Source organism: Tasmannia lanceolata, unplaced genomic scaffold, assembly GCF_043159265.1.
Source record: "Tasmannia lanceolata isolate RefF3 unplaced genomic scaffold, GAP_Taslan_0.1 ptg000020l, whole genome shotgun sequence".
Classification (NCBI taxonomy): domain Eukaryota; kingdom Viridiplantae; phylum Streptophyta; class Magnoliopsida; order Canellales; family Winteraceae; genus Tasmannia; species Tasmannia lanceolata.
In genome coordinates, this window is record NW_027518697.1 from 26,113,983 (window position 1) to 26,130,742 (window position 16,760).

The following is a 16,760-nucleotide window of genomic DNA, read 5'->3' on the forward strand; positions in this document are numbered from 1 at the left end:
CTTTGGGAAATTATGGGACTCTAATTCACTCATTTGATGGATTTTTATTTGCACACATTGGTTTAGGGTTCGGTCAAAATGGAGTGTATACAAGAAGGCGTCGGAAAAATGAAAAAAAAAAAAAAAAAAAAAAGAGGAAGAAGAAGTGAAAGTTGGGATTGACTAAGAAAATTTGGTGAGATTTTGGGTCTAAATGGTGAGATTTAGGATTGAAACGAAGAGATTTGGGGTCAACTTGGTAAAATTGGAGGGTCGACTCGGTAAATCCCCCTCCCCCAATTTTACCGAGTTGACTCCCTATTTTACCATGTTAACCCCTATTTTACCAAGCTGACACCCAAATCTCACCAACTTTTCTTAGTCAACCTCAACTTTGCCTTATTCTTCATTTTTTCCATTTTTCTTGTGTTGATTCTTTTTTTTTCCTTCCTTTTGATTTTTCTAGCGTTCTCCATTTTTTCCGACGTAGATATGTCCTTTTCCATCTTCTTCCTACTCTTTTTTCCTCTTCATCTTCTTCTGCTTTTTCTTTCCTCTTCCTCGTCTTTTCTTCTTCCTCTTCCCCTTCCTCTTTGAAGTTCCAACAATCGCCAGTAGTGATGGAGATAAAATAAACAGAAAAACTTAAAAGAAGAAGATGAGACACAATTCCCACTTGATTTCAAAATTAGCCGCCAATCCCCTGTCATATCAGAAATGAAAAGCACAGTCGGGGTCAAACGCCCTTGTTTTATCAATATAGGGGAGATTTTCACCCTCAAAAAGTAAACATTCCTCCTTATTTTCCTTGTCATTTACTTGAGAGATTCAATATAAATTGGCAGAAATACCTATTTCGTTTCCGTAGCTTTGCGTGCTGGAGGATAGTGAAAAGAATTACAATGAGGGAAGTTAGGAGAACAGTAGAGGAAAAGGGGGAAGAAAATCTCCACTCACATGAATGGGTGATCCAAAGGCCAAAATTTTTAACAAGGCCCATTGTTTACACCCATTTTTGAATTTGACATTGGTCATAAGAGACCGAGCTCCTGATTGGTGACCCACCTGACAATGTCAAAGGAATTATGCACCGGTTGTCATTTTCCAAAAGAAAGAGACAACATTCATCTTGAAACAAGGAAACATGTGAGAGTTGGAGGCTGAAGTGGACGGTTATTGCGAGCTTCCTCTCTAAGAACATAGGACAGCGGCGAGCAGTTACAAGTGAAAGTCTACAAAAAAGAACGTGTCAAAAGAAGTGGTCCCAAAACCAAACACAAGCATTTTCTAGCCTTTAACTTTTATCTTTACATTTCCTATACTGTCATTTACTTTTCAGCGGTTGTAGCTTGTCCACCTGAATTGAGCATTTCTCTTTAATTCCATATCCTTAGCACTAATTTCTGTTTGTGTTCTGTAAAAGGTTAATCGGATATTCTATCGATCCAGAGATTCATTTGCATTCTAGGTGCATCAAAATTGTTTGTGTTCTGTGCGCATTGATGTTTAACGTGAGTCACATTCTGAGTTGACATGTTGTTCCTATTATGCATGTGTGGACGTTCGAATCTGGCATGCACTATACTAGAAAAGTTCTTTCCATATGTGTAAAGGCATTAGAGCATAAGGAAGAAGTGAGATTCCCTTCTTCTCAATTGCCTAAAATCCAATCCCAATGGACTGAAAATTTCGATCATCGACCCTTCAAATTGAATCTCGAACTGTTGGTAAAAGAACACACCCCCCCCCCCCCCCCCCCCCCCCAAGTGCTCGGACGCACACCGACCAACCACGCCGGTGGCTTTGGACCAAAAAAGCCCATACATGTGCTGCAAAAGAGGGGACAGATAGAGATGGGATGGTGATTATTCGGTCGGAGTATATGTTGGAGTCAAGGATCGCCTAGAGGTTTTTTCAAAGCTCTTTTTATCCTACTGGTGACAGGTAATACCGCATATTGGACTTGATGCAATACTGTTACTTTAGAGGGGACACCTTGTCCCTTCATTGTAATAGACTTTGCATTATTAATAAAATAGTTACCTTTAAAAAAAAAAAAAAAATTTACATACTCTCATCTCAATTATGAATATAGTGCTAGGGTCATTTTCAATAAATTCAGCATCATAGAAGTGGGCATTCGTATAACCCTCAGGGGTTATCACCAATAATCCATACAAGAACACAACCCATTTTTAAAATGGTGGAACCTAATCCTGTCCCTAACTACTATCTCTCTCCTAAATATCTCAGACACAAGCTTAAACGAAGTGTGACAATCACCACAAATCCTAAGGTTCTTCACTATCCTAATAGTAATCGCAGGCCCCAAATTCATCAATCCAAATGCTAAGGCCAGCTTCTCGCTGTGATAAGAAACAACATCTTCCTTCTCCTCCTCATCTATATCGAACGAAACCCGTCTCGTATTCGGAACATACCCAACTGATCTCAGCCTCTTCGCCATCTCCTCAAGCATCAAATCCATCTTTTTGTCCTGCCTCCATGACCCGTCACTCGCTGAAAAATGGTGAAGTGACCCATTCAACTCTACATAGCTCAACCCCGCTGGCTTCGAAATTCCCCTTTCCTCCATCTGTTTCCTCACTCTTTGGGCGTCTTCCCATCGGTTTGAATCTGCCAACATGTTAGATAACAGAATATAACGCCCCGCGTGATCTGGGTCCAGTTCGAGAAGTCGTTTGCCCGCAATCTCACCCATCTCAATGTTTTCATGGATTCTACATGCACTTAGCAAAGCTCCCCATATCACAAGGTTAGCTTCAATAGGCATTCTCTCAATAAAATCATAAGCATCCTTCAAAAATCCTCCTCGCCCGAGAAGATCAACCATGCAACCATAATGTTCGATTTGTGGTTCAATTCCATGTTCTTCAACCATGGAGTCAAACAAGTTCTTCCCTTCTTCAACCAGCCCGCCGTGACTGCAAGCACAGAGAAGTCCCACGAAGGTAACCCCATCGGGTCTCAAACCCAGAGACTTCATTTCTCTATAAACTGCCATTGCTTTCTTACCGAGCCCGTGTTGAGCGAGACCAGAAATCACAGAATTGAAGAGGAAGACGGTCTTTGATTTCTCTACAACACCATAGAAAACATCGAGTGCACTTTCGATGTTCCCACATTTCGAATACATATCCACAATAGCTGTACTAAGAATGACATTCTGATCAAATGATCTGCCCTTGATGTATTGAAGAAGCTTTTTGCCAAAATCAAGTGCACCCAATTGAGCGCACGCTGAAAGAACAGTGACCATGGTGACTTCATCCGGTATCACGCCCAGCCTTTCCATTTCTGCAAAAAGTTTCAATGCTTCATTGTAGTGGCCTGACTGAGAATAAGCGCTCATCATGGCTGTCCAAGAAACTATATCTCTTTCAGGCATTTCATCAAACAGTTGGCGGGCAATCTCAATTTCTCCAGATTTAGCATACCCAGATACCATAGAACTCCAAGCCATGGCACTTTTGCTGGTACCAGTTGTATGAAACACTCGATCCGCCATTTTCATCCATCCACATTTTGCATACATATCAACAAGAGAGCTTCTCAACAGAAGGTTAGAATCATCAAAACCCGAATTCTTATACATCAAGAGATGGATCTGCTGGCCAGTTTTCGGATCATTTAACATCGAACAAGCTGACAACAGCGCAACAATCGTGAACTCATCAGGCCTAATGCCAGGAACCAGCATTTCTGCAAAGAGATTCAAGGCATTGATGGGTCGACCCCCTCGAGCATAGCCGTTGATCATGGTATTAAATGAAACCAGATCTCGATCACAACTTTCATCAAACAACTGCTGTGCGAGATCTAAGCATCCGAAGAAAGAATATAAATGCATGAGAGAATTCTTAATAAAAACATCTGATTCGAAACCGTACTTCATTATATGAGAATGGATTTCCAACCCGATTCGAATATTTGATAATCGAGCACAGGAATTAGCTAAAAAGGGGAATGTGAAATTGTTAGGAGAGACGAAACCTTGGGCAAGCATCGACTTGTAGAGGACAACAGAATCGAGAGGAGATTCACTGCGAGAGTAGCCTCGGATCATGGTGTTCCAGATGAACAGATTGGGTCGATCTATACTTGAGAAGATTAGGCGAGAATGGGCAAGAGCAGCTGAATCCAAAAGAGCGAAGAAGGAGATGAGCCTGCTTAGGGTGAAAATGTGGTTGTGGAGGCCATTGAGAATGATTTGGGCGTGGATTTGGAATGCTTGTTTTACTGAGGTGCATGTTTCTAAGAGAGAGGCTGATGATTGGTTTCCAAGTAGGAGCTTTCTCACAGGAAACATAACCTTCTCTCTGGTGTGTAAAAATGTTAATGAGTCTTTTGGGGGGTTTTTAAAATTTCATGAAGGCTATGGAAATAGTCATTTGCCAACCCAACTCAAGAGTTCAGGATTTTTCCTTTTGAAGAGTCAAGATTTCAGTCATGACCAATATAAAAATCCTAAAACAAAACAAAACCATCAAATTATGGCATTGATGAAAAAAGCTAATTATGGGTCACAAAAACTCGCCTCAACAATTTATTGCAATTGCAGTCAACATTCAATAAGGAACTCTAACAAACTAAAACTGATCAAAACAGCCGAAAGCATCCACTAAAAACAGAAGAAATGCCTATATAGTTTTCATCAAGTCCAAAAAGGCTAACATCTCAAAGAGACTTGCCATATCCCCTCACCACCTTCGAGGTCTATGGTCCATGAATCTTGCGGAAGGGCATTCGTAAGCAGCATGTCCTCGACCACCACAGTTGTTACAGATCATCATGGGACCCATACAATCCCTGCTCATGTGGTCCACCTGATTGCACATCCTACAGACTATGTCCCGTTCCCGATAACCGCCACTACGGCCCCCACGGCCCCTATCACCAACAATTTCAGCCTTGGGGCACTCCCTTGCAACATGCCCAGAAATATTGCACAAATTACACACGGGTTCATTCGGACAATCCCGTGCAAGGTGACCTGTCTTACGGCAGTTGTTGCAGGCCTAGTCGTTTGTACAGTCGGCAGCAATATGGCCTTGTTTGTAGCAGTTTTTACAGAGCCTCAGGTCACCAGGAGGCAGCTCGGGAGCCGAGCAATCTCTAGCAAGATGCCCTGCTTTGCCACATGTGCGACATATGCCTTCGTTCGGACAATTGCTGGCCATGTGACCAGGTTCTCTACAATTCCAACATTGTGACTTGGTAGTGCACTCAGATGAAATGTGCCTGAACAAGCAATAATTCAGAACTAAATTAGAAAAATTGGTGGTATGTTCATCTCAAGGTTTTAAATTTCGGCGGAAACCGAAATATTTCAGCCGAAATTTTGGATTTCCACCGAGACCGAAACTAAATTCGCATAGAATCGTTTTTTTACAGGATTTCGCTGAAATTTCGCTGAAATTCTGAAATTTTTTGCCGAAATTTCCACCTTTTTACAAGATTTCCACCGAGATTTCAGAAATTTCAACTGACATTTTAGAGAAACCGAAATTTTTCATGAAATTTTCAAGATATCGGCCGAAATTTCAACCAAAACCGAAATATTTCGATTTCCATTGTGGCCGAAACCGAAACTGAAATTTAAAACCTTGGTTCATCTATTTTCTGTGTGTGATCGGGATGGGCGGGCCTGTGTTTGTTCTTTGATATAAAAAGGTTGGTTAGGGGAAAATTCAGTTATGCTAGGGCATGCAAGGATGCTTGAGGGGAAACAACACATCATCAATAAGCACTATTACATACAAAACTATGGAACACATTTTTTCTTTAAAGATAGCTCGAAATCTAACCCATGACCTCAACATCGCGACCTTAACATTCTAACCTACTAAGAGGCACAACACTGGACCCCAGTAAAATGTCTTTCATGTGTATTCTGGATGTCGATTGTTGAGTTGGCAGGTGGTTTGGATCCTTCGGAAGTTCAAAGAATGTGATGTTGGGTTCAAAGACTGGCATCCAGGACTTCAATTGCAGTTAGCAACACCATGGATTCAAGCCCTTAATGAAGCCGAAAGTAGATAAGCAACCCAGACAAATAAATATAGATCTAGTGATGGCAGCTTTTACCCTGGAAGGCCACAATTGTTACAAACAGCCACATTAGTGCATTCCCTTGCATAATGTCCTGGCTGCTTACAGTTTTTGCACAGATTGTCGCTTTGCCTGAAAACAAAAATGCCAGTTAGATACTGTACCGTAGAAGAATCCCAGTACCAAGAATTTGTATTCAACATTCAATTATTGCAAACCCACCTAGTTTCCTTTCCTAACTATTTGTTCCCTGCATATCTCTAGCAGTTTTCCATTAAAGACCAAAATGACAACATCTCTATACATGACCAGAATGAGATTACGTAGAAGATAGACCATACGATCTTTAAAGTTTAACTACATTAAAGCTCTATTCATTATCAGACAAATACACATTTTCAAAAAAAAAATCAGAAAAATATATTACACTTTTTTTCTGGAAAGATAAATACTGTACAAGTTCATACGCAACAATGCACTCAGCCATGAGCGCCTGATAACAGTTTACAATTGTAGCAGTGAGAAAGCATGAGCCGAAAAAAAAAGTGTCACCTATCTGAAAAATGCATATATGTAAATAAACAATTTTTATTTTAGAAAGATATGGAAGGATTGTTGTCAAAATGAAAGACAAGTGTTATCGATTACATAGATTAAAAAACAAAACAAAAATCTGGACTTCACGTCAATTTTTTTTCAAATGATAACCGACATCAAGCTTTCTTTTTTCTTTTTTTTTTCTTTTTTTTTTTTTGAACGGCATAACCGACATCAAGTTTGAAGTCCACTCCTGCATTTATGATGGATATGGTCTCTGGGAACACACAAATTCAGAAGTCACATTAGTTAGATATGAGGTAGATTATTAGAGACGAAACTTGAAGGGCAGGGAATCAAATGCCAACCATTCAGGGATAAGGAAACTCCTAGGATTACTAGGTTGGAATCACTTATAGGAGATTTATATAGAGGAGTGATAAAAGGACACCTGGGGCGGATGGTGGGTCTGGGACAGCCACTCCCTGTCTGGTCCACATGCAGGGCACAGTTATATCCTTCTATCAATAAACCTAGTTATTGTAGAATAAGAAGTATGCATTAATTAAGGCTTAGCTTGGGTTTTAAAGTCCCACCCACAGACACACACATGCACACAACCCCGTGCATGCCCCCGACCCACGCGTGAGTGCACCCACACACACACACACACACACACACACTATATATATATATATGAGGATAGAGTTGCTGTGCTCGAGCACAGAAACAGGGTGGGCCACATTTTGGGTGGGATCCAAAGCATTCATTTGATGGGCCCTTTCATGGGTAAGGTGTCCACCAAAAGCCAGCTCCATTGGATCACCTTAGGGTATCCATTTGTGGGGCCAAAAATGGACAGATTTGGGGACAAACAGTATCTGTCCATTTTTGGCCCCATAAATGGACACCCATTGGTGATCCAATGGAGCTGATTTTTGGTGGGCCCCCCATCCATGATGGGGTCTTCCAAATGGTTAGGATCACCCCCCAATGGCCCCACCCCCTGTTTCTATGCTCGAGCGCAGCTAGGTGAATGGTTAGGATCACCCCCCAATGGCCCCACCCCCTGTTTCTGTGCTCGAGCGCACTTAGCTGCGCTCAAGCGCAACAACCTCTCTCTCTCTCTCTCTCTCTCTCTATATATATATATATATATATATATATATATATATAGAGAGAGAGAGAGAGATATATATATATATATATATATATATAGAAAGAGAGAGAGAGAGAGAGAGAGAGAGAGAGAGAGAGAGGAGTATCTACTCGATCGAGTAGAATAGTAGATAACTTATCTACCGTCGGCTTAAAATACAGTGGGGCCCACATTGTTTGGATGATGCAAACTAGACCCTGCAAAAAGTGACCCGGACCCGCGGATCCACCCGTAAATTACGGGTCCGGGTCACCAATCAGTGACCCGTTTGAAATGGACCCGCGGGTCCACCCGGCACGTCAAAATTGGGATGGGCCGGATGGACCCGCGGGTGCCGTAGAGAAGTGCAAAAGGTTTTATTTTGGCACCATTTGGCACTTTTTTTCATAATTGTCATAACTTTTACTTTTTCTATGTATTTTTTTCTGTCATTGTCATGACTTTCGCTTTTTCTACGTATTTTTTTCCGTAATTGTCATATTTTAGAACATTCTTTTGGTTTTATTTTTTGCAATTTTTCTACTTTCCTTCCATTTTCCCGTAATTTGTCATTTAAAACTTAGTACCCATGGTTATTATTTATTGCTAGCCACCTTTTCACAAATCGTACTTCTGCCAATCTTTGCAGTTTGCACCACGCGACAATAAGACAAATCTCTCAAACAGTCAGCATGAATGGGTTGCGAAGGTGGCTAGCAAATCCCTATACAAATAAAAAAAATCTTAAAAAATATGTCAAAAATCCGAGTGGCCTGCGGGTCGACCCGGCCCGTATGGGCCGGGTGCGGGTCCATGCTTAGTGACCCGTAAAATTTTCCGGGTCATTTTGACCTGGCCCGTTTGACCAGGACCCGTACGGGCCAGGTCAAAACCGGCCCGGCCCGCCCGTTTGCCAGGTCTAATGCAAACCATTCATTTGATGGGCCCTCACACAGATAGTGTGTGCCCAAAAAATCAGCTCCATAGGATCATCCCAACTCTTCGATTTGTGGAGGTTAAAATGGAAGTGTATAAACCGTCACAAATCTGTCCATTTTTAACCCCCACAGTTCGAAGGATTGGGATGATCCTATGGAGCTGATTTTTTTGGGCACACCCTATCTATCCGGAGTAGATGAATGCTTTGGATCATCCAAACAATGTGGGCCCACAGTGTTTCTAGGTGACGGAGTAGATGAGTTATCTACTTGATCGAGTAGATACACTTTTCTCATATATATATATATATATATATATATATATGAGGAATAAGATTGTGCGGTCGACCGCACCAAGCTTAGGTGCGGTCGAGGGCCCCAAACTCATGTGGACCCACTTTGTTAGGATGATCCAAAGCATTCATTTGAAAGGCCCTTACATAGATGGCGTATGTACAAAAAATCAGCTCCATAGGATCATCCTAACCCATCCATTTGTGGAGGTCAAAATGGACAGACACCGTTTGCCACAAATTTGCCCATTTTTGCCCTCCACTTTTGGAGGGGTTAGGATGATCCAATGGAGCTGATTTTTTGTACACACCCTATCTATGATGGGGCTTTGCAAGTGAATGGTTTTGATCAACACAAAAAATGTGGGACCCATGTGTTTGGGCGCTCGACCGCACCTAAGCTTAGGTGCGCTCGACCGCACACTCCTTTTCCTCTATATATATATATATATATATATATATATATATATATATGAGGAAAGTGTCTCTAGTCTCTCCTCTAGATAAGCTTATCTACTCCTCCCTTTAAAAAAACACAGTGGGCCCACGCTGTTTGGATGATCCAAAGCATTCATTTGATAGGTCCTAACATAGATAGGGTGTGCCCAAAAAATCAGCACCAAAGGGTCATCCTAGAACTTCATTTTGTTGGGCACACCGTGTCCAAAATGGACGCATATAAACATGGACGTTTATATGTGTCCAAAATGGGTACCACAAGGCACCACAAAACGAAGTTCTAGGACTATCTATGTTAGGACCTATCAAATGAATGCTTTGGATCATCCAAACAGCGTGGGCCCACTGTGTTTTTTTAAAGGGAGGAGTAGATAAGCTTATCTAGGGGAGAGACTAGAGACACTTTCCTCTATAAGTGTCTCTAGTCTCTCCCCTAGATAAGCTTATCTACTCCTCCCTTTAAAAAAACACAGTGGGCCCACGCTGTTTGGATGATCCAAAGCATTCATTTGATAGGTCCTAACATAGATAGGGTGTGCCCAAAAAATCAGCACCAAAGGGTCATCCTAGAACTTCGTTTTGTGGTGCCTTGTGGTACCCAGAATGGACACATATAAATGCGTCCATTTTGGACACGGTGTGCCCCACAAAACGAAGTTCTAGGATGACCCTTTGGTGCTGATTTTTTGGGCACACCCTATCTATGTTAGGACCTATCAAATGAATGCTTTGGATCATCCAAACAGCGTGGGCCCACTGTGTTTTTTTAAAGGGAGGAGTAGATAAGCTTATCTAGGGGAGAGACTGAGACACTTTCCTCATATATATATATATATATATATAGAGAGAGAGAGAGAGAGAGAGGAAAGTAAAGCTACACCGCCGGCTTAAAATACAATGGGCCCACATTGTTTTGGTGATCCAAAGAATTCATTTGATTGGCCCTCACATAGATAGGGTGTCCACCAAAAATCAGCTCCATAGGATCATCCCAACCCTACGATTTGTGGAGGCAAAAATGAACGTGTAAAAACCCTTCACAAATTTGTCCATTTTTGCCTCCACAATTTGAAGGGTTGGGATGATCCTATGGAGCTGATTTTTGGTGGACACCCTATCTATGTGAGGGCCAATCAAATGAATGGTTTGGATCACCAAAACCATGTGGGCCCATTGTATTTTAAGCCGGCGGTGTAGCTAAGTTAGCTACACCGGCGGTATATATATATATATATGTGTGTGTGTGTGTGTGTGGAAGCACTCCAATGTTTTGATATGTCGCGCAAACCTCTTCTCTTTTAGTATTTAAAGGGCTGTCAAACGGTTATTTACCGTTCCCAAAAAGCTCTGACAACGCCAATTAAAAACAAAAAGACATGCTATTTTCGCGACATATCAAAACTTGGGAGTTGGGAGTGCTAAAATCATTTTACTATATATATATATATATATATATATATATATATATATATATATATATATATATATATATATATATATATATATATATATATATATATATAGAGAGAGAGAGAGAGAGAGAGAGAGAGAGAGAGAGAACGGTTTCTACACACATGTGAAGATAAGTTATCTACACACTAGCTTAAAATACAGTGGAGGCCCACATTGTTTGGGTGATCCAAACCATTCATTTGATTGGCCCTCACATAGATAGGGTGTCCACAAAAAACCAGCTCCATAGGATCATCCTAACCCTTCAAACCGTTGAGGCAAAAAATGGACAAATTTGTGAAGGTTTATACACGTCCATTTTACCTCCACAAATCGTAGGGTTGGGATGATCCTATGGAGCTGATTTTTTATGGACACCCTATCTATGTGAGCGCCAATCAAACGAATAGTTAGGATTACCCAAACAATATGCCCTCCACTGTATTTTATGCTAGTGTGTAGATAACTTGTCTACACGTGTGTAGAAACCGTTTTCTCATATATATATATATATATATATATATATATATATATATATATATATATATATATATATATATATATATATATATATATACGAGGAAAGGGTTCCTGCTAACGTTAGGAAAAAACAAGGGTGGGCCACATTGTTGGGCTGATCCTAAGCATTCATTTGAAGGCCCCATTTTTAACCCCACAAATGGACACCCTAAGATGATCCAATGGAGCAGATTTTTTGTGGACACCCTATCCATGAAAGGGCCTTCCAAATGAATGCTTTGGATCCCCCCAACAATGTGGGCCCACCTTGTTTTACGCTAACGTTAGCAGGACCTCTATATATATATATATTTATTTTGTATTTTTTTTTATTTTTTTGAGAAGGTAATCAATAAATATATAAAAAGAAAAGGGAAGACTAAGAAGGTCACCCAGAGGAGAACAACAAGCGAAAACTAGAAACACAAAAATACAAGAGCCTCAAGGGGGCAGATAATAAAAAAACTCCAAACCCGCTCTGACAACACCATCTCTAGCTAATGAATCTGCATCGCCATTAGCCGATCTACGAACATGAGCAAAAGCAATGGATGAGCCCACAACAATGTCATAGATCTCATCAAAGAAATACCAGAATCTCCAAGGCGGCACCGCGGACCCCCAAAGCCCTCTAACCACATTCAAAGAATCACCTTCCACAATAGTATTATCCAAAACCTCACTAGCAATTTTTTTAATACCTTCAAAAACCGCTCTAACCTCAACTTCACTGGAATCACATATCCCCAGCGGACCAGAGAATGCCCATAGAGTCTCCCCACTGGAATTACGAAACAGCCCACCAATACCCGTCAGGCCGAGATTTTCAAAACTCGAGCCATCAAAGTTAAACTTTAACCAACCCGGAGGGGGAGGGCTCCATTTTTGCACCACCTTGGGTCTGATTTCCCCTTCCAAACACAAAACTCGCCAACCTTCCCATAAGTCAAAAGCAGAAACAAACTGGAACGGGGGCAAACACCTAGCCCAAGCTATAACAGAGGCAATAATATTAATATAAATTCTATGGGTTGGTTTGTGTACCCCCTCAAATACCCTAGCATTCCTCTCCTTCCAAATCGCCCAGAAGGATGTAAAGAGGCAAATAATCTACAAGATCACCAAATCTCTTCAGAATAAAACCCCAAACCTTCCTAGCAAATTTGCAATGCAAGAAAAGATGATTAGCCGACTCACCATCTTCCAAGCAAAGAGGGCAGTGATCCACAAAAAACATACCCCTTTTTCGAAGAAAGTTAATGGTTTGAATCCTGTCCCTGCACCAAAAAAAGCACACCCGAGGGGGACAGTAAGATTTCCACACCTTCGAAAGAATAGAAGGGGCGGAACATGGGGAAAGATGTGAATAAAAAGACTTGAAAAACCAAATGAATCCCAAATCCAAACTCTCTTATCCGACCCGGACAATTTGATGTAGCATGATTCGTCACCTCAAAAAAGCGAGCTAAAGCTTCCAATTCTCTTTCGAAGAAATTCCTCCTGAATGCCGGCATCCACACCACACTCCCATGCTCACAAACAAAACAATCTTTGACCATCGCATCCTTGGAAGATGCGACAAGAAACAACTCCGGAAACAATTGGTAGAGGGGCTCGGTGGAGCACCAAGCATCCTTCCAAAAACTGATTCGATCCCCCGAATAAACCTTGAACCGGATTCCCGAACTAAACAGGTGCTTAATTTTCAATATGTCACGCCACACAGTAACCCCCTTCAAATTAAAAATATCATTCGACTCCCACTGCCCTAACTTAGCACCATACTTACTGCTCACAACTCACCCAGAATTGATCTTGCTCAACCCCGAATCTCCACAACCACTTCCCAAGTAAAGCATTATTAAATTCTCGAATCCTCCTGATCCAAAGACCTCTGAACTTAAAAGGTGTACACACCTCCCCTCACTTCACAAGAGAAATACCCTTGGACTCACCTGAACCCACCCCCCGCCCCCCAAAAGAATCTTCGCTGAATCTGCTCAATCCTCAACACAACACTAACAGGACATGTAAAAAGAGATAAGAATTACGTGGGAATATTAGCCAGTCCGCCTTTACCAATACCAACCTTCCACCTCTAGAAATAAGATTTCTTTTCCACGTATCAAGTCTCTTAGTTCTTTCAACAATCGGATCCCAGAGATGCTTCCTCGGCCTGCTCACACCCAAAGGTAACCCCAAATATATAGATGGAAGAGAATCCAACTTACACCCCAACATCTTGGCAAATCTAAAGGCCCTATCCGATGGCAAGTTAAGGGCAAACATGCAAGATTTATGAAAATTAACTTTCTGACCAGAGATCAATTCATAATACCTGATAGTCGCCTTCAAATTTAATATAAAACCTTGTCAAGGCAGCAGAATAACAAAGTATCATCTGCAAACTGCAAATGAGAAACTTCCACCTTATCTCGCCCCACATCAAAACCCCGGAAAAGCCCATAAGCGCTACCAGTCACAATAAGTCTGCTCAGAGTCTCAGCGACAATGACAAACAGAAGGGGGATAAAGGATCCCCTTGCCTCAAACCCCTGGAAGATTTGAAGAAACCTTTCGGAGATCCATTTATCAGTACCGAAAAATAGGCAGAATCAACGCACCTTCTAATCCACCCCATCCACCTGTCCCCAAACCCCATTCGACCCAAAAGATAATCCCCCCCTCATTCAACCCAATCGTAAGCTTTCTCCATGTCCAATTTACACAGAATCCCCCTTTCACCTGACTTAACATACGAATTAATGGCTTCATTAGCAATAAGGGAACAATCCAGCATCTGACGATTAGACACAAAAGCACTTTGACAATCAGAAATCACCGACGGCATCACCACCTTGATCCGATCTGCTAGAATCTTTGCAAGAAGCTTATATAAACACCCCACCAAACTAATTGGTCTAAATTCCGAGATTCTAACCGTGCCATTCACTTTCGGAATTAGGGTGATAAAAGTAGCACCAGTGGATTTGTCCAGCACCAAACCATTGTAAAAATCCTGGAAAAATCGCATAATATCCCCCTTGACAAAATCCCAGCATGATTGAAAGAATGCAATGCAGAAACCATCGGGACCCGGAGCTTTATCCCTACGCATAGAGAAAACACCTTTTTAAACTTCCTCCCCTTCAAAGGGGTTCTCCAGCAGCATCCTCTCCCCCATAGATATACTCTTGAATTCAACGCCCTCCGGGATGGGTCTAACAACACCCTCAGACGATTACAAGGACCCATAAAAATCCAGAATGGCACTGGTAATGCCCTCCTTATCCTCAATCATTCTTCCATCAACATTAAGGACAGAAATTATATTGCTTCTTCTACGAGCACTCGCCATGGCGTGAAAATAAACGGAATTCTTGTCCCCCTCTTTTAACCATTGCACCCTCGATTTTTGCTTCCAGGAAGTCTCCTCCTGTAATAGAATTCTCATATGCTCCTCTTTCGCACGACCCATTTCCTCCCTACCAGCCTCAGAAGCCATACCATTCTCATCACTCACCTGAACCTGCCGGATGAAATTTTCCAACCATCTCCTCCTAACCAATTTAGCCTCTTTACAACCAGCAGCCCAGGCCTTCAATTTTGCTTTAACATACCATAACTTCATGCCAATAATCACGTCAGCTTGCCCATCCACCTTGATAGAGGCCCACCACTCACCCATCTTCTTTTCCATATTATGTTCCAAAAGCCAAGCAGTCTCAAATCTAAACGGAATAGGACCCCACGACTCCAACCTAGGATCCAGCAGCAGAGGGCAATGATCCGACACCAAGTGGGGAATAATTTTTTGATAAACCTCAGGAACCAAGTTAATCCACCCAGGGCAAAGAAGGAAACGATCAATGCAACTATGGCTCCCACCTCTAGACCATGTATAACTGCCACCAGAAAGAGGGAGGTCGATCAGATTAAATTTTGCAATGAAATCTGCAAAGGCCACCATATTAGGAGTAGATCTCTGACACCCCGCTCGCTCATAAACCAGTCTGATTTCATTAAAGTCACCACGAATACACCAAAGGAAAGCCCATTTATCCCTGACACTACCTAATTCTTCCTACAGGAGTTTTTTCTCTCCCCCAATAATAGGACCATAAACCCCCGAAAACAACCACATAGAAGAATCTTCAACCCTACGGAAAATCATAGATAATGAGAATTTGCCCCTCAATTCATCCATTCCCAGCCATTTACACTCATCCCACATAATCAGAATCCCCCCAGAAGCACCATTGGACTCAATAAAAGCAAAGTTCCATTCCGTCTACCTCCCAGACTTCTCACCACAACTCTATCAATAGACTCCAATTTAGTCTCTTAAATGCAGACAAGATCCGGTTTAAGGTTGAAAACAATGTCTTTAACCTGCACCTTCTTCTCCAATGCGCCCAACCCGTTAATGTTCCAAGATAGGATCTTCATTAATTCACCGATTTAATACCCCTCCTCCCCTTACGACCAGAGGCCTTCCTCACCGTAGAGACCCCTACCTTCGCACACGCTGACTGAGATCCCCCACAATTAATACCAGATTTCAACCTCTTAAGTTCCCTCTCCTTCCTGGTGAGACAACCCGGAGAAACTACCCCCAGAGAAATGCCTCTATCCCGATCTCTTACCTCTGCTACCCTAATCATGCTTCTAAAATCTCCTTCCAACCCCGGATAGAACACCACAGTATGGTTAACCAGAAAATCAATAGCGTCCACCTCATGATCTGCTCCAAAGCCCGACGGAATAATCACCTCCTCCAAGGATACCACGGGCTGCGGTTCAAGGCTCAACTCCTTAGCATCCACAACAACATTCTTGGAAGTATGAACAGGAGGATTGTACAACACCATACTCATACTTTCTTCTGAGCAACCTCTAGATAAATTGCCATTCCAGCGCACAATCGGTCCCTCCTCAAAAGATCCATGGACGCATGGGATAGAATCACCCTCATTTTGATAAGATACAATGCTCCCACCACTATCCTCATCATTGGAGTATGGAAGGGCGAAAAACCCAGAGCACTCCTCCGTAACACCCAGAAAATTATCCATAGAAGACGTAGAAACATTGTCCTCAAACTCCAGACACCGGGAAAAAGAAGCAGAGATCTCCAAAGAATCGAGCCTTCCAAGATCAAGGGACCCACTTGCAGAGACCTCCCTTAAGAAAGGCCTGATACCAAAGAATTTAAAAGCAGCAACTGTCTGGCCCAGCTTGGAGCACACTGAAGAAATAAAAGGAAAATGGGTAGGGGATAAAGGACAATCAAGACTGGGCCCAAGCCTAACCTCAGAGCACAAAGGTAATGGGCCATCCAGGCTTGGGTGAGTTACATAGTCCACTGGGCCC

At 42.0% G+C, this 16,760-nt stretch overlaps 1 protein-coding gene across 17 annotated transcripts in view; it reads right to left on the bottom strand.

Moving 5' to 3' along the window:
* Window positions 1-2,034: 2,034 nt before the first annotated feature.
* LOC143854105 (pentatricopeptide repeat-containing protein At2g29760, chloroplastic-like) overlaps window positions 2,035-16,760 on the bottom strand; it is a 37,545-nt gene continuing 22,819 nt past the window's right edge. For 9 of the 17 annotated variants that reach the window (XM_077363868.1, XM_077363873.1, XM_077363871.1 and 6 more), the window contains 2 exons: window positions 5,808-6,183; window positions 2,035-5,241 (listed from right to left, as the gene is read on the bottom strand). In XM_077363868.1, the coding sequence (XP_077219983.1) occupies window positions 2,141-4,309 (2,169 nt within the window). In that variant the 5' untranslated portion in view covers window positions 4,310-5,241; window positions 5,808-6,183 and the 3' untranslated portion in view covers window positions 2,035-2,140. The remainder of the gene's footprint in view (window positions 5,242-5,807; window positions 6,184-16,760) is intronic. The other 8 variants (XM_077363880.1, XM_077363882.1, XM_077363878.1 and 5 more) reach the window with 4 other exon arrangements.